The following is an 18939-nucleotide window of genomic DNA, read 5'->3' on the forward strand; positions in this document are numbered from 1 at the left end:
CAGTTCAGTGTCTTCTCACAAGTGCATCTAGACAATGCAGATTACTTGCTACATGATTAAAAATAAGAACAACTAGATAAACATTTTTGAAATGGCCATAATTAGATTCACAGTAAACAGCCTATAAAGATGAACAAAATAAATTCATCAGGGTCTCAATTTAATTCAAACCTGTTTACAGTCAACAAAGTCAAATAACATTTCTTGTAAGGAAAACTAAAACTTTTGAATCTCTTCCTGTTCTCAACAGTCAGTATAATTAATATCAGTAAGTGCATACACTAAAATGCATAGTTTTTACCAGTTCTATAACCATGTGTATAATCCACAAAAACTCTACATCACTTCATATTCTAAGGAGACTAATGCAAAAAGCACTCAAAGGAATTTATTCTAATATTCTCCATTGCATGACTTGGAAAAAAGTAAATTTTAAAATCTCAGATTTACACATTATTACTGACAGCAGTTCATTCACCTTTGCTAATACTTCTGGAGAAACTTCTTCATCTGGAGACCATAATTTTCCATTTTTCTCACCTGTTGACTACAGACATTCATGTAAGTTTAAGAACCGGTTCAACTCATACAGAAAAGCCAGAAGCAAGAATGGAAAAAAGTCATGGACTAAGCTTTTTTTTCACATAAAGATGTTTTATAATGCAATTATCACCGTACTAGCCACTTACAGAATGTTCCCTTATTGACACATTTAACAAAAAAGCTCTATACCCCCCAGAGTTAATAACAGGAAAACAGAATAGTAAGGATTTCTCAAAAAAAGAAAATCTTACCCTGTCATTCATTAGGAGATCTTTCACTATGAAATTTGCAACAACAGATTTCATTGGAGAAGCAAACTGGTCTGGAGCCAACATAGAAATATGACCCAATGAGACTAATGGAGTTATAAGTTGTTCTGGTACATCAGCATTCAAACTTCTACTAAGAGGCTGAGGAACAAAAAAAAAAAAAGAAAAAAAAAATCAAAATTCAATTATAGTTAAGTAAGCTAGCATGTGTAAAAATAATTTATTTTACTGCTGGAATGCTGATGAGCTTCACTGTTTTTCCGTAAGTATTAATAAAGTTAGCAAATCAAAATGAAGAAAGAATGAGATTTCCTAATTAACAGAGTAACCAAAAATCTCACGTGAGGTAAGGGCAAAACGAATTTTATATTCTCTTGCTGTTTTAACGGTGAAACATATTCAAACCTGGGAGACATGGGAAAAACTCTGACTCAGTTCTATTCAGGAGTCATGAAATCCTGAATCGTAACTGCAAATGGCAGAAAATAATAGCAGTTAATCTCTTGGAAACCACCAGGGACCTTTCTATCAGCGATCAGTATGTCCCTTCCAGGTAACAGTCACCAGGATAATTCCATGCTGCTGTATCACCCAGCACCTTCATATCGTGTTCTGGTATTAGGGGGGCAGCATGCACTCTCACAGAAGTCTAAGCAGAGATCAAACTCTGTAAGCTTAATTCAAAGCTTTTCAGACTTCTGAATTATGCATAGGTTCAAATACAGCCAAGATTAAGAACCTAAGATATTTTACAAGTGCAGATTAATAATGTTACTATTTAAGAGATTACAGTGAAAAGTAATAACCTCTCTGCCCTGTATAAGGTGACTTTTTCCTTTACAACTTGTCTAAGCAAGCAGTAAGCAAGCAGTAAGCTAATATCTGAGCTTCCAGTCAAGTAGCTACTCTGCATTAACCTCCTCTGTGAGGAAAGTGCGGTATGTGCAAAGACCTTAAAGCACGGTAATTTAATTCAGTTTGAAAGTAGAGGATGTTATCGTTCATTTAGTATCTGCTAAATGTGTCCTCATAGGATTTCGTGTGCATCATTGCAGCATATTTAGCTTATTTTCCCCTAACTTTTCCCATGTAGACAAAAACCAATACCTTATCTACCAGACATCAGAGCATTAACAAAATAGTTACTGTAAGACACAAACATTAATAATTTGCTATTGTAAAATTAATGACTTCTCTTGACTACCATGAACCTGTAAGTTTCCTGATCTCATAAATTGTTATCTGTTAATGAGTTAATGTTAATTACTAGTATCAATTAAGAACAACAGAAACAAATCTTAAAAACAAAAAAGACATACCTCAAAAATCTGTGCAAGCTGCACTTCTTTATTTGAAAATATGGCATGTATACAGTGAACAGCTTGTTTTGCCTGATGAGGAGTGCCTCTTTTTGCTTTCTGATGCAAAATCGGAATTAGTGTTCTGTGAACATTAAACAAAATACTTCAAAATACAATTTGCAATCTACAAAAAAATAAAGCTCTTCACCTATACAGATCTATCCCCACAGTCTTATAAATCAAGCATTCCTTTGAAGTCTGTTCAGGAAAGACGATAATCATAAAGTGAAATGCAGGATGGAATTGTATTTAGTAATACTTGTTGAGTATCTGACTGTACACAGTTAAGCAGAAAAAAAGTCAAACGTGAAAGAAAATAATGATCAAAATAAGGCTGTTTAGGAAGCCAAATATAAGGTGGGGGGAACCTCACAGGTTCAGCTAGGGTAAACTCTGGGGCTTCTTATCCAAGCTTAGAAGCGAGAGGGCTGAATAAAAGTTATGTAAGCAACAAATAACCATTAAACATCAGTGTGTTACAGGCCTTTACTGCTTTAACTCCGGTTTTTAATCACAATGTATGCCCAAGTGAACAACTGCTTGGTGCTGAGCTTTTGCACTTGAATCTCCTGAAATCTGTCTGCTGATCAGAGGCCACTGAAGGCAAGAGCAGAGCAGCAGCCACCCCAGAGACCAGGTCAGGTCGGTCAGACTGTTCGGTTCCACTCCTGAGAGAGCGCTGGAAGGCAGGCCTGTCCCCTGAGCAGTCATCGCCTGAGACACTAACTCATGAGGTTTACCATGCAACTCACCCAGCAACTGACATGAAAAAACAAAAATTGCCTAGAAAGCATCTGACACACAAACACCTAAAAAAATACCCTGCTTTCTTGAAAGGCTCAGTAACAATACAGCATTTGGTACATGGATTACACCCAGCCCTCACTGCCATGTTCTACATAATCAAAATCAGCAGCAAAAGGTGTAAGAGCAGCTTGCAGGGTTGAAAGAATGAAGTCTCTAACATTTTCCTCAAAAACTGCACAAAACCCCAAACCAAACAAAAGACCCCTAGAACAATGTTAACAGTATGCTAAAGTAGAAGAATATCTCTTCTCAAACCTGCTAAGATTCCACAAGTTGGATTAAGAACCAAAATAGCAAAGAATTCAGTAAAACCTACAGTTAAAACAAGCTTCAATGCCTTATAGCTTTCACAGTGTAAACATGCACATTAAAGGGCCTTTGCCAAGCACCAGTGTATCAGTTATAAACCATCTCTCACCGCACACCTACTGATACAAATCTGCAAAAGGAGAAGCCTGATATGTTGCCTTTACATGTGTACAACTTTACACGTGGTCCATAGGCTTTCTTTAAGCATGGCCAACTCTTCCATCAGACTCTAGTCATACGGCAGTCCTTGACCATGAACTGGTGCACAAAGCTATCCATCTTCCATACGAGGAAGAACTTGGGCTACTGCTGGTGAACAGTACTTCCAAGGAGAGCCTCCTCACATGAACGTCTGTTTTTCTTTTTTTAAAAAAAACCAAAACGGTCACTTGAAATAAACTATCTTGCTTATTATATCAAATCTTTCATTTAAGACATAGGTTTCTGAATATATGAAATCTGGAACATCTACTTGTCCTCAGACTTCTTGTTCTTTGCGGCAGTGTAAACACCGACCCGGTTTTGGCTTTCAGAATGTTAACCTGACTCGCTTACAAATTCTGCCAAGGGCTACACCTCCATTTTGACAGTTGTATACTTAAGTTATTTGAGACTGCCCAGACTATGCTTCAGCAATGCCTGCCTAAAGGCATGAAGCCAAAAGCAATGTCAGCAATACCAGCTCCTTTGACAGAAGATGATATACCCCAGCAATGCACAATCTTGACTAAACTCCATTAGGGAACTACAGACAATTGAGACTATACTGGGAACTGTACTGACAATGGGGATTGCTGGGCTTTTCCTTCTCTTATCCTCTACAAACGTCTTAAAAGGCCTCTCATACGTGAACTTGTAACATTCTTCTTTTTCCCCAAATCCGATTCAAATCCATAAGAATCGCCGAGGTTACATCTTCAATTCATTGACAATTTAAGCTGTACATTTTTATGCATTTTAGCATGGTAATATCCGATGCTACTTCAACATATGAGAATTTGAAACCTATGCATTATAATCTGGATTAGTTACTACCAAGCTAATTTTAAGGTTTTAGATGTTGCCCACAAGGTTTTAAATAGTCTGTGAACACCTACTAGTTTATGCAGCTTTAATCAGCAGTTAAAGCGCGAATTGCGTGACGACTTATAGACAGCCAATTATTCTTTGTTCGAAATTCATGTCCACTTTTGGATCTTGTTTCACAACTTGTTTCACAACAAACAGAGCTATTAACCATCAGAGATTATATTTTTGTTACTTACAAAGATAGAAAAATTGTGTGAAGGACAGATGTAAGTAGAAACAATGCCAAGGAACTACATCTTCGCCATATTTTTGCTGCTGTTTATTTCGTAACCTGGGAAACATGCTACATGCTGTTTTAAATGTATCTATTATAAGAAGATTTTTAAGAAGTACCTAACTTCTTCAATAAATACAAAAAAATTGCGAGAATGCAGAATTTAAAAATGAAGAGACAGAAAGGTAGTGAAGGAATACAAAATGATGGAAAAGAAGCTGTTCATATTTACAAGTAACTTTAGGGGTAACACATTGAGCAAACTATAGAGAGGCAGAATTCCAGGAATGAAAAGCTGCATGTAAAGAAATATACTCACGATCTTATCTGTGGCAGGTCTGTTTCTATTTTGTGACCCGTGTTTCTGAAAATCTGTATGGCTGCCTCAGCTACCTTATCATCTTCCATCCTGAGGCACTGCAGCAGAGACTCATAGGTCTCTGCAGAGTGGAACGAGGTAGGATGTGTAAAGGACAGAACCTGTAGATACACATTAAAACAAAGGTATATTTATTCATGGTAAATGAAAAACAAAATTATGGCTGCTTATGAGCATTCCTATCAAAATACATACCTATTGCATGCTCATATGAGATTACTACATTCAATAACTGCATTTTGGAGAAGGTGATAGAGGCATTTTCAAACAAATTCATCTATGCTTTGTTCTTCAGGTCCTCCCCTCTGATTATTTTGTAAGATACTACATTATTTGAATATGTAAACATATTTATTAAAATAAATGCTTATTCAAGAGTATTTGTTTATATTCCAACCTACTTAAGAACGCTTTTTTCAAACTTCATTGAACTGAAATCTTAATCTCTGCAGAATCTATAGTCCCTGAGCAGAAAAGAAATCAAGGTTAAGATATCTACTAACAAAACATAGATTACTGTCCTTTTAATCTAAAGCTAATGAAATATTACACATTCTGTAAAGTAGGAAAAATGTCAAATAAGAAAATAAGCGTGCAGAGATTCAAGGCAGGACAAGAGAGAACAAAAGGTTATTCCAAAGCAAAACTGTATTAAGTATAGCAAAGTTTAGATAACATAAGGCAGGGAGAACAATAAAAAGTTGCACATATTTTGTGCGTTCTTCGGATTTACCTTCTCTTGGTTTCTTTGATCAGAGTTGCCTACTTGCGTGAGTATCAATGTATGAAATAACATTCTCAAAGACACCCATGTCATGCAAACAAAATCTTCAGCCTTGTCAGATTTCACTTCTGAGCTACCTTAGTAAACAGACATTACTGCCTTGCATACTTCTGTATAACTATTTCTACCATGGTTGCTATTACCTAATTTGGTGTGGTACATCTCCATAAACTCCACCTCATTCATTCACACTTCTGAAAAGTCTCACTTTAATCATGTAACCTTCCCTTCCATTCTCTCCCATATTTTATACTACCCTTTGTAACATATTGAAAATAAAGTCTCATTAGGCAACAGCCAAATCCATCACAGATGTTTTCCAGACATTCCAAATCCTTTTTCTCCCCCAGTCATTCCTCATCACCACTGAGAACACAAGTTCACCCATCCCCTTTTTTTCTTCTACATAACTTCGCTCTCGAGTTTATTGCTCACTTTCCTTCCAGTATTATACAGGCCCCAAAGAACGTGTCTCTCCTAATTTCCCCATTTCTCTTCCTCTCACTTTACCTCTGCACCTTCTTTTATATGACTTCCCTAAGCAGAAACCAATTTCTGCTTTAATGTCCGTATTTCAACTCTTGGCACCCTTTTCAAAACACACTTCTTCCAAAAAAAACATAGTTCTTCAAAAATCAAAAACACCCACACATTTTCACACATTAAAAAAGTAATTATCTAAATAACAACTATTAAAACCATGCTAACATTAATTCATTAGTCATGCCACTTTTGTCCCTTCCATTACAAACCATAGCTGCATTAATGTAGATTACCTTGAGAAGTTCAAGTCCTGCACGAATAGCAGTATCAGGACTTACACCCTCCTCTTCATCATCAGCTGTCCCCTCTATGGATTTATTCATTAGTTTTACTAGTGCACTAAAATAAGAGACAGAAAAAGAAGAAAACGAATGTGAAAATGTAGAATGTTAAAGGCCGGAGATATCAGCAAGATTACTTGGTTTTGATAATAAATAAAGGGAAAACAAAAGGGGGGGGGGGGGGGGGGGGAGTTTTGTGGTGGTTGATGTTTGGTGTTTTTTTGGTGTGTTTTTTTGTGTTTTTGATTTTTATTTTTTTTAATCAAGCTATTCCATTATTCATTTTCCTTCCAACTCAGCTTTCTTCAAAGTTAATTCTCTAGGTAAAAAAATACAAAAAACAAAACAAACCCCAAACAAAAAACCCACCACCACATTGGCAGTATTCAGATCAACACACAGTTGCATGAGTTTCAGAATGTAATTAGTTTGCCAGACAAGTCTCCAAAGAAATCCAAACATTCTCTTACATAATCCCACAAAGGCTAATTAATTCAACTGCTATATGTAAGACTGTGTTGCAGTTAACCATGTGAAAATTATGATCATCATTTTCACCTTAAGCCCCACAAATACCAGTTTCACTAGGAACAACTACGATACTTCAAAATTCATTTACAGACAGTACTGTAAAGAAGTGGAAGAAAGTAAGTTAAAAAAAAAACAAAACAAAAAACAAACCAAATTGAATCTCTAGGCTGCTGGAAATAAAGATACCTACAAAAAGCATTTTTTAAAAAAAGCATATTTACTGCTAGGACAGACTAATCTAAATTCCCCCAAACACCTTTTCTTTTTGTCATTTAAATAACCTTTATAATCATTCATGAGGTAGTATGATCTTTCAAACTTACCTAATGGCTTCTGAGTCAATATGTACAGGAGCAATTCTTTCCAAAAGAAATTTGACCATTTCCAGAAAAGGATTTGTTGGCTGCTTAGGATTTGCAAGTTTCCGGGCTATCTCTCTCTACAAGAATGTTACATACAAACACGAATTATACTCATTTTACTTATTTCTTAAGCATGTTGAATAAGCTAACCACAGAGACTGTCTATATAATCAGTGAGATGTATTTTAAGGGGTGGCTGTTCTTATCTCCAAATCATTCTTTACCACGTTATATTGAAAGCAGACATACTTCACCAGACTATTTAAATGTAAGATGCATTCAGGTTTCTAGCAAGAGTTCTTCAGAGTTTCTTAAGGAATGGCAGGCCAGATCCACAACAGCATCAAGAGAGAGCGAAGTGTAATGCAGATGGAATTCAAGTATCTATGTTGACAAGAGTAATCCATAAATCTGTAGGTAACCCTGCTGCATGTGTGAGATTTCATAAGCAACAATGAAAAAATTGCACTGAAAGCTACTGCAGATGTGCAGAAGCACCACACTATCTTGGCTACAACAGATGTTCAGACCCTATGTATTCGCCTATGAATGTTTTGGATCCAAAAATCTGTTTTTCCCCCTCTGAATGCCCCAAATGTCAAGAACAGTAAATTCAGCTGAAAACCTAGCAGAAAGTGGGTAAGAAGATATTTTTCGTTCTGAACAGAAGCGTAAAAACCTCTTAAAGGAATTACTTCTTGACCCTCCTTCTAAAGGGTTGGATGCTGCAGACCCTACAAACTAGAAAACTGTTTTAACTATTATTCAGGAAGCGGGAAGAAACCTTCCTCTTGAAATTGCACCACTGCATTCCCACAGTGCAAAACTTCCTAATTTAGAAGGAGATATACCCTGGACAGTTTCAGAGCCATTAGACAAAGCCCAAGAAGCCCACATTTGTTGATGCTCTCTATCATGATTTCTGTCAACGAAATTGCTTACTTTATTTTGGGACCATAATGAAAAAAAATCTGTGACTGTTGGCACAATCTGTAAGTCTCCAGAAAAGTCTGATTTAGTATTAAGGTGTGTATTTTCATCAAAGAGGCTAAATAGATGAGAAAGACTAATCTCAGAATAATGTTCTAGGCAGAAAACCAGATTAATAATATGCAGATTGTATAATATTTGACTTGCTGGTACTCCGAACAAGATTCATCACTGTCAGAAAAGACACTTATGAAATAAAATATTACACAAAAAAAGAAAAACACAAACAAACAAACAAAAAAACCACCCAAACCCAAAAAAACCTACGAAAAAAACCCCACCAAACAAACCACCCTGGTCTTTTAGTCTTTGTGCTTGGTGCTCATAATCCCAGGAAGGAATAAAGTTAATGTTTTCTTATGAGCAAGATGATGATCATAAGTTATATTTTCCACAATCTCTACAGGTTAACTAAAAACGTATTTTATGAAAATCGGAAATACATGAAAATCATGTTTAGTACCAAAAGATACCACTAACTCCAAATAACTGTTTTAAGGACAAATATTTAAGGCATAAAAGTTTGCTCTTCCATTTCCTTACCACACAGATATCTGCCTGTTTACAAGAACATGTAGGGCTAATTAACAGTTCAAGCTGGGACCGAAGTTTCTCATCGTCACCCAGAACCTGATTGAATTTCTTCACAAAATCTTGTGCTTTTCCAGGATCTGGAAGGTTTTCTGTGCGATTAAACACAATTTAACATAAGATAAATTTGCCACTTCAGCATGCCAAGATTCACAGAAATACAACTTCCAGGAATGCTGTAGTAACAGTTTATAGAACTTATCAACACTTACTTGCTATGGTCATCAGCTTTCCAAACATTGCAGCACTGTTTGCTTCTGACTGAGGACAACAGCAAAAACAAACAAACAAATCAACGATATCTCCTTTATAAAATATACCTTAAAAATACTTAATCTGATCTGTAAAGTTCTTCTGCAGCACTTCATTCTATCCTGGAGTCTTATGTTTTTGTTTTAAGAATAAATACTTGAATAGTGTAACAGTATCATTAGCAGCTACTACACACAGAAAAAGGGGAAACATCTTCTAGCAATATCAAACAACTGCAAAAATTCACTAATTCACATAACGGATCAAACCAACTGTTGGAAAAAGACCTCCAAAAAGACCCCAAACAAACAATTCTCCCAAAGCCCACCTGCACACCACAACCCCAAAGCAATGCCTGTCTATTTAAAGTTTCTGCTAGTTTGAAGATATGCTTATGAGTAAAATTCCAGTACAAATACTTAAAAAACTTTTGTTTTCAAACAAACAAATCATTGCTTTATGTTACCACACATTCCACACTCAAAATACGTTATGAGAAACAAAAAAATATGTCAAAACCAAACAAAAAAGCTGGAAATTTTTAAAAACTTTTCCCAAAGTTATTGACCAGTAATATAAAATAGTGGTAAACACAAGGAGGCCATATACCTCTCAGCATTACTGAAAGTAACTTCACTTAATGAGAATGGAACATCACCTACATGTGGAAATCAACAGAATAATAAAGTCACACTGAACAAATAATACAGTATTAAGAAATCCCAGTAAATTAGTCTAACAGGTCTCCAGGATGAAGTATTAATATTTTCAAAACCGTACAGTGGGCTGCTTATGCAAGTCTAGTAATTCTCGTACGTGACTCCTCAGCATGTTCTGGCACTTCCACATCTCATTCAGTGCTCTGCAAAAGTGCAAAACCAGAAAAGAAAAGCTTACCAATTTGTTCATCACGAGAACATGCTGCATGTATTAGTGAACAAGGTAGTTTGTTTATTTCTTTATCTTACAAGTGCAACATCTGCTAGGTACAAGCAAAACATACCAAGTACCAAAAACAACCATTCCAAACAAGGTGGAACTGATTTTCTCTTTCTGCAGAGCATCATCTCTCTGATTATTCTACTTGGAACAATTTCACATATGTAGGACAGCCCCATATGTCTTACAACTGCCCACATTATCTTGAAAATAACATTTTCAACATAAAAACCAGGCCACTGTCAACCAAAATTCAGTTATAGATATCTTCATCATGGACCCTAATACAGAGCAAATCTACAACTCTTTACTTGCACATTTCTCACTCTGCATTGTTTTCACTGAATGAAAATGAATGGATAAAACCACTCTTCTCAAATATCAAGGTATCTTTTTGTCTAAAGGACACGTGCAGTTTCTATATAAAAGGAAAATGTTTTGAAAGACTACTTGCAAATAATACTAAGCATCAATTACTTATATTTTTATTTAAATCCTGATAATACGAGTACGATTATGTAGATGGTGGAAAAGCCTGAGAAAGCAAGTATTTGCTTAATACAAACTATACTCACTTGACAGCATTTGGATCCAAGCTAGCATACAAATAGTACAAGCACTTCATTCGCTCTTCCGTTTCCAAATTGTGCGGAACAAGATACTGAGCAAAGATTTTCTCTACCAGTAATCTGCAGGAAAAGAAGAGATAAAACCTGTACATTTCCAAAAGTGGTGATACCTTTCAGACAAGCTGAAAGAACAAGAAATATCAGAAGTCACTGAAACTAGATTTTCCAACAGAGAAGGAAAAAAAAAAAAAAAGTAATGGTCTTTGTCTCATCTGTAAAAATCTCTTCCATTTCTGATAGAAAGATTAGCAAGAACTGCTTCTTGAGAGCTTTTCCATCTTCTTTCATTTTCTCCTCTGAGAGGGAGCAATTGCTTTATTTGTCACCATCCAAATTCTCCTTTTTCTTTAGGCTCTGAGAATCTCCCTTTGTTCACTCTCATATGTGAGCGAAAGGGATACAGACAGTAAAAAGCCCAAATAAAGGAGAAAGAATACAAGAATTTAACTTGAAGGGGAGGAAAAGTAAAAATCTGAAGTATCCTCAAGGCAAAGGTTAAGATAAAATTATAGTATTTTTAAAAAAGCAAAATAGTTAAAACTACTCATTATCTTAATACAGAAGCTAAAAATCAGCATTAAAAATGTATAGACAAAGGAATGCCAGCGCATATACAACAAAAGGAGCAAAAGGGAAATTAAGTGAGAGCAAACCAAACTAGCAAAAATATTCTCCAATTCTCTTTTTTTAAAAAACAGTAATACGTATTTAAGGTTTTACAAAAAATACAAAACTTGAACTACAAAATATGACTGTACAGTTAATCTAATTATAGCCCCCTAAATGAAAGAACATTCAGACATTAATTTAATCCATACCAATGACAACTGTGCACAATGTTCAGCTATACAATTTTATATTTATGGACAAATATTTTGTGTGTTTGAATTTATAAACATTTTCACTATGATTCCTAGGAAGTACTCTGGGAGTGCCTTGTACAAAGAGCATAGAAGGCAGCACAGGTCAAACATACCTTATTTCTGCTCAAAGAAAATTCTAGGAGACATGACGGCAAGGCAGAGGAATAAAAAGATGATAATGAATATGGATACAACTATCTCAAGGCACTCTGTTAATATTAACGAAAACTTGGCTTTCTCCCTTTAAATGTACATTTCACTATTGATGACTCCCAAGAATGAAATTACTTGGGGAACAGGATCTCCAAGTCTCAGGAGACTCATCTCCGTTTAATGTACGAGGAGACTGGAGGCATCAGAGTTATCTTACCAATTTCTGAACATTGCTCTAGCCCATGTCTCTACAGATACGTGTTCTAGAAAAGTTGCCAATACAAATGGTGACACTGTATCATGCCTTCCCTGGTCCATGCTGGTTAGGGTAAAGATTTACAAATTGGCAATTCCCCTTTTCTCCTATGAGGAAAATCATTGGCTAGAATATCAAGAGGGGGTAACAGGGCGATGTTTAAGATATGGTTATTTTACTCCATTCCCTATACATTTGTTGTAAAATAAAGTAACTCAGAGCACACTGGTGATAAGCAGTTCTTATGGTTAGAAGTTTCCAGTCTTGAGCAGACGGACATCAATAGTCAACTAACATCAAAACCATTAAGTGACTTAAGTATGTGTGGAGAAAAGTTGTGCCACTTCATGCCCGAATACTGTGTGACAATGCATTACTATCCTTTGCAAGAAGAACTGGTGTTATCCCATGCACACAATGGAAAACACTCCTAGGCTCAGACAGCTGTTCACTGTCACTTTTTATCCTCCTCCTTCATTATGGAAGGAAAACAGGACAGAGATGGCTAATTTTGAAGTATGCTTGTGTGTTCAATGGATTGGATGGACTGTCTTAAAAGATCATGGCATTTCTACAGCTCTTCAGGTGCTAAAAGTACTAACTTTCTAATTTTGACGTGCATTTTGAAATGCATGTACTCCTCCACTCTAAGATGGGAAAACTAACACAACGGTGTGACTAAGCAAGAACTTCATTTTCAACCTCAAAAAACTAGCAGAGTTTGGATTAAAATTCAGGGTACCAAACTGAACTAGAAGAACGCTGAAAATCAAACCACCAATCTTTCAGTGCAGATACACAGAAAACAAACAGCATACAATCCATGTCTACTCATGAAAAGACCAGTTTCAGTGGCTTAATCAGACTTTCAGAAGCAATCATGTCAGAGACAGAAACTCGTCTTTGATGACACAGTCTTTCCTTAAAACTCCTTGTCTCATTTCCCTGACAGTGTTCTGCATTTTCCGTGAACAGAAATATTGAAAACATCTGTCCCATTCACCATGGAGCTTTGATTCATTCCCTGCTCACTATCAAACCTGTGTACTGACAGTGAGACATGAACATGCTAGAAAAAACACGACTGAATCTCTCAATGCAAATTAAGGCACATCTGAGAATTAGCTTTATATGAACTATATGGAGATATCCTAATTTTTCACTATTTGATACTTCTACCTCAGCAGACTTTCAGTGTCATTTCTGTGTGTACAATCTCATACCTATATCTTTCTTCTTTTTTAAACAAAGAAAGCAACTAGTCAAATATGTAACTCTGACCCACTTACGATCAGCCAGGCAAACAAAGTGAGAGCCTTCACCACTGCAGCAGTAAGAACTCACTGTCATAACTGGCAACTGAAGGAGGCTATTAGCCCATTCAGACTAGTCACTAAGAACATGAAATGTACTAAGGTAGCAGACTATGTAAGCAAGACGCTAAGAAACAGTACAAAGAAATGGCTGATTTCAGAGTCTGCTGTATTAAAAATCTAGGCTGAAATTCTACCTTTGTGTGATCTCATAGTCTGGCTTTCCTTGTGCAAGACAAAGAATTAATAGTGAGAGTCGAAAACTATCTTCCAAAACCTTGGTCAAAATACTTTTCCCTAAGGCAAAATGGTATTTCGAAAATTAAACAGACTGAGTGACAGAACAGTGAAGACTAGTCAACAGTGGAAGCGCCCCTGATACTTCTTCAGCTTTTGTTCTACCTAAAGAGTCTGTTTCTACATAGTATACCAAAAAGAGATGTCTGTGCATGCACTGTGGTGTATACATGCACAATGCTCACAGATGATGGATTTTAACATCCTAGCCTCTGGAAAGTAGTAAGGCAAACAGAACTGGGTATAGTAAATGCAAAATTTGACTTTTTTTTTCTATGCAGTGGTTAGTTAACGACAATCTACTAACATCACAGATCTAGTTCCGTCAGTAAATACAATGAATACATGAACAGATAATGAAACCATCCTGAATATCTTAGTACATGTCTTAATGATTATTAATTAAATATATCATACTTAAAATCACAAATATAGAACGTGATATAACAGCTTTCTCAGGATAAACACATATTTTCAGAGTATCTCTTATCACCATACAATTAAAATTAGGTTGACTCACTTGTCATCAATGCTATTTTGATAATATATGTGCAAAAGTTTATCCTTTATCCAGCTCACTTTCTCTGCAGCATCTTTTCCAGCCTCTGCATGAAGACAATACTTCTTGTATAGCTGGGCAAGACCCATCATAGCTTCCTTTCTTACTCGCCACTTGAGGGGGAAGAAATAAAAAGAAGGTGGGGAAGTGGTTTTGGTAAATAAGTATCAAACATATATAAAATACAGTAAAGATGTACAAGTGTGAAAGACAAAAACCGGTCACATTCTGGCCTCCAACATTTAGACACTTCCAAAGCTGAAAAAATGCTGTTTAGAGCCTCTAGATGAGAATTTGTAAAGCTTACATAAGAGCTGTCCTTCCTGTACTATGAAGTATTATCTGTACAAAGGAATCCAGTACTTCTCTGTGCTGAGCAAAGAAAATCTAGGAGTTAGTATAACAAAAGTTAAGTACGGTTTAACATGCATGCCTAATTAAGTGCCTTCCTGAGCCAGGATTTGGAAGGCTTATCTGTTCCGAGACAGGCAGCAACCAGGGGCAGCTCCCCAAAGCCTTACACTGTCTTACAGTACACTTGTCTAGAAACAGGAGATCTGGAGCTGAGGCCTAGCTAAACCTGCCAGGGCTGGAACTCTTTGGCCACTTTCCAGGGCAGTGGAAGAGGCCCTTTTTGCTGAAGCCTTGAAGTAATTGCTGAAAGACTCCAGGCATTCAGGAAAAAGCCAGACTATAACATCCACAGATGGAGCTCCTGGGTTCTCATCCCTGCTTTTGGTGGTCACTACTTTATCCCCTTATATAAGCAGGAAATGTCCCATTATTAAACACTTCAACGGACAAGATCCATAAGCTCTCCTACGCTGACATGTAGGAAGGAATCATATCAGAACAGATTGAGGATTAATTTAGAGAGAATAGTGTCTCCCACTGGATGATTTACACAGAAAGCCCCAGAAGAAACTTGTCTTCCCTCACCATTTAAAAGAAATGCATGAAATTAAAATGGAAAGAAAGAATTTCTTCCAGAACACACAAGATATCAATTTTGGCCTTGAACTCCAAAGACTAACAATGCTCAAATCATTTCACCCTATAAAGCATAACTGTAGACACTATCATTCACACTGTGCATACCTTCTTCAAACTCGTTAAACTGAGGGCTTGTGTTAATAACATTGAGATACTACACATTTAATTTCTTAATAGTTTTACTGAGTGATTTCCTTTTCTTGAAGGGCAAAGAAAAAAATCTTGAAGATAATGTGGCTTAAGTCAGCACAACAGTCTCAGACACCCCTAGCTGTTGCAGTAAGTTGTAACAGGAAAAAGATGGAAAAAAATTTCTATTTTGTTACATATTTCTTAATTATTAAAACCACAAGTAACAGGTCAAGACCGTAATGACATTGACAGTATATAGTATAATACTTTGTTTCCACAAAAGAGAAAAAATTTAGAAATAAACAGATGTTGTTTGACTTCTCTGTAGGAATTTGCTCACACCCATTGCGATCTAAAGCACACTTCAAAGAAAATAAAGGTCTGGAAAAAAAACGTTTTCAGAAAAGTATTAATGTTTTTCTGCATTCAGATATACCTTTCCAATGCAACTGATAGCTTCATCAGATTTCCAATATGAGACAGGAAGGACGGCAAAACTATTGCCAGAAGGCAATGGAGAAGGATTGCAAGAAACTAGTCTAGAAAATTTAAGCCTAAAATGAAAGCAGAATATTTAACAAGGGGTTATAAGGAAAGGAGGTTTGGACTGTCAATAGATTTCTGACAATTGAAACTGGTGTAGAGAGTAGAAGTCAGAGCATGCAGAAAGGCAGGTTCAGGCAGAAGACAGGAAGCACTGGACAGAATCCCTTAGAGGATGCTTTGAGACATCATGGAAACAAGCCACTGAACAAGAGATACAGGCAGGAAAACAGTAAGGTGCTGCTGAGAATTAAAGTTCAAACAGCATACAGTTAGGTAAAAGATGAAGGCAAATTAAAATAAAGGGGAACATAATGATCAGTTTCAAAGGGAGCAGATCAATAAACACAGCTACCAGAATTACTACTCTAATTTAATTAAAAGAACTTTTGACAGTCTTAGCTTCCTTGGTTAACCAGCATAATTAAACTCCTTCACTGAAAACTGCTGGGCCGAGTTAAAAAAAAATGTTACTGAAAGTTCAAGACAACCCCTTATCTGTTGGAATAGCTAACCTATTCCTTCCATAGAGTTAAGGATATTAAATTCTTAAAATCTGTCTCCTTCATTTCGAAGAAGCCACAATGGTTTTTAGTATACACAGAGGAGTCAAAACTAACACATGCAGAAAAATGCCTAAAGAGAAATAGAAAATGGGAGTCTGTTCCTATGGCTCCTCATTCTATAGCTTTTGACTTCAAGCTGATGATGTGAAAGTCTTGTTCTCACAAAGGGGCTAAGTCTCGAGACCACAAAGGCTATTTGGAGCAATACAAACAGAATCCAGCTGTCAAAACTCTCCTCCGACTTTTCAGGTTCTTAAAGTTACTCTAGTCGAAAGGAAAATTACCTGAACCAATTTCAGAAGCTTTTTTTTTTTTTTACATGTCTCCTGAAACTACTTATTCTGAAAAGTGAAGACACTGAAAAGACCCTAGAGATGGTGCCCCCGTGGAAAACTCCTCAGAACAATTCCTACCAAAGACTGGATTCCAATTTTGGGGAAGCATCTGTTCCCAGAGTTACTTTTCCAAACTGACCAATAAAAATGGATTCGAAAACTACAGGTGGTGGTGGGGTATGTTTTGCATTTTGCTGTTGTTTCTTAATAGCTGTAATCCTTGTGCAAATACCCATACAGATCAAGTTAGCTAAGGACGCTTTTTAAAAAAAAACAAAAAACTACTGACTTTAAGCCAAAAACTTTTACCCTAAAAAAGTCATTAGGCTATCTTTACTAATACTGTGACAAATAAAATATATGGTCAGGAGAAAAAAAGCAGATCACATAAATGGCAAAACCGCACGATTTAAAGTTTTCTAGGTTCCACATTATTTTATTAAGGCAGAACTGAAATGACAGATTAGTGTGTTTAAACAATCCGCATTTTACTTCAGCCTATTTGACAAGTGTTCACTTTATAGTAATATGTATATTCATTTGATACATGATTGCAGGTCTAAAAAGGAATTAGATGAAGTCAAATTCATGAATGATCACTTAGAAGTTTACAGTAGATTTGTCCAACAGAAACCTGGCTACAAGGGGCAAATGCAGTCAGCAGAAGATAAGTGAGTTCTTTAAAGCAAAAGAATAATTAAAATAGGTACAATGCACTATGTCTGGAACTGAAAAAATCCTGCACAGAAAATGCACAGACAGTTACACGGACATATCAAGGTCCCTCTCCCAAACTGGAGAAAAATCCCAAATAAAAAAAAACACTGAAAGTTCAGAAGTCCTTGATATTCACTTTGTAACATTAATAACATTTACAAAGACATGTTATATTGTTAAAGTCTACTTCAAATGCTAAACATTTAATGTAGTAGTTTCTAGTCAATCCTCAATTTTCATTTCTCCTTGGGATATGTTTTCATTAAAGCCCTCTCCAGAGATTTTTCTAAGAGAAATATCATCTAGAGGTGAAGTTATTCTTCAGTGATGAATGCCTGAAAAGGCATCTAACCTTGAAATATAATGTATCATCAAACCTGTGACTGGTGTGAAATCACTGAGTCAAACGTATTAGGAACACTGAGTACCACCATACTGGGTTTAAGGTTACATGAACTGAAAATCCTTAACTCCACAGAAATCCGTATTACAGTGTACAACGGACTGGCTCTTATTGATGGTGACATGCCAAAAGGAGAACAGAGACACTATGCAGAAGACAGAGTAACAATCCTTCCATTCTGACTAAGTGGAAGTCGCAGTGGGAAGTGTTGGTTACTCAAAGTTTTTAGATCTCATAAATGACTTTTTCGGCATGTTTGCTTAATGGCTGAAAAAGAAGGAAGGGGTCTTAATCACCCCTGAGAAACATGCAAGGTCAAGCTGCCGCTACAGCTAATTGAAGAGCTGCTTTGTAATAGTGAACATACTCAAAATGCGTATTTCTCTTTGTGCAAAGATGACATCCTTGTCTCAAAATCCATTACAGTAACATTCTCATTTAAAAAAGGGAACACAAAAATGAGAAAGTTATTTTAAAAGAATGAAACTAACTAGCTAGAATAACATACGTTATAGACAGGATGTAGAGTAAGAGACAAACAATGCTAAAGAATAAGAAAAAAGAAAATTATCATAAAGTATGTACACAACGTGGTGCACACCTTGAATGCCATGGCCGAGTCTGGTCACCTAGGTTCCAACGGGATATAGAATAACCAGACAAGAATGATCAGAAGTATGCAATAATCAATTTGCATGGAAGTTAATCAGGTGATTCTTTAGCTTGGAAAGTAGAGGAGTTGAGAAGATATGGTATACTTATTTATTAATCGTAAGTGGGTAAAATAATATTTACTATTTTACATTATGCAAGAACTATGAGAAACCCAGGGAAATTATCAGACAAGTTTAAAATAAACAAGTCAAGTTACTTTTTCCATACGTGCATTAAACTTGAATTTACTGATGCAGATGCCATGGATGCTTATGAAGCATA

At 36.2% G+C, this 18939-nt stretch overlaps 1 protein-coding gene across 2 annotated transcripts in view; it reads right to left on the bottom strand.

Moving 5' to 3' along the window:
- PDS5A (PDS5 cohesin associated factor A) overlaps positions 1–18939 on the bottom strand; it is an 86973-nt gene that overhangs the window by 17566 nt on the left and 50468 nt on the right. For both annotated transcript variants that reach the window (XM_075420716.1, XM_075420717.1), the window contains exons 12-22: positions 14276–14427; positions 10820–10933; positions 10086–10167; positions 9266–9314; positions 9006–9145; positions 7434–7549; positions 6532–6637; positions 4912–5072; positions 2132–2255; positions 795–953; positions 479–547 (exon numbers count right to left, since the gene is read on the bottom strand). In XM_075420716.1, coding sequence (XP_075276831.1) covers positions 479–547; positions 795–953; positions 2132–2255; positions 4912–5072; positions 6532–6637; positions 7434–7549; positions 9006–9145; positions 9266–9314; positions 10086–10167; positions 10820–10933; positions 14276–14427 — 1272 coding nt within the window. The remainder of the gene's footprint in view (positions 1–478; positions 548–794; positions 954–2131; positions 2256–4911; positions 5073–6531; positions 6638–7433; positions 7550–9005; positions 9146–9265; positions 9315–10085; positions 10168–10819; positions 10934–14275; positions 14428–18939) is intronic.

The sequence above is a fragment of the Opisthocomus hoazin genome, chromosome 5 (assembly GCF_030867145.1).
Source record: "Opisthocomus hoazin isolate bOpiHoa1 chromosome 5, bOpiHoa1.hap1, whole genome shotgun sequence".
Classification (NCBI taxonomy): Eukaryota; Metazoa; Chordata; class Aves; order Opisthocomiformes; family Opisthocomidae; genus Opisthocomus; species Opisthocomus hoazin.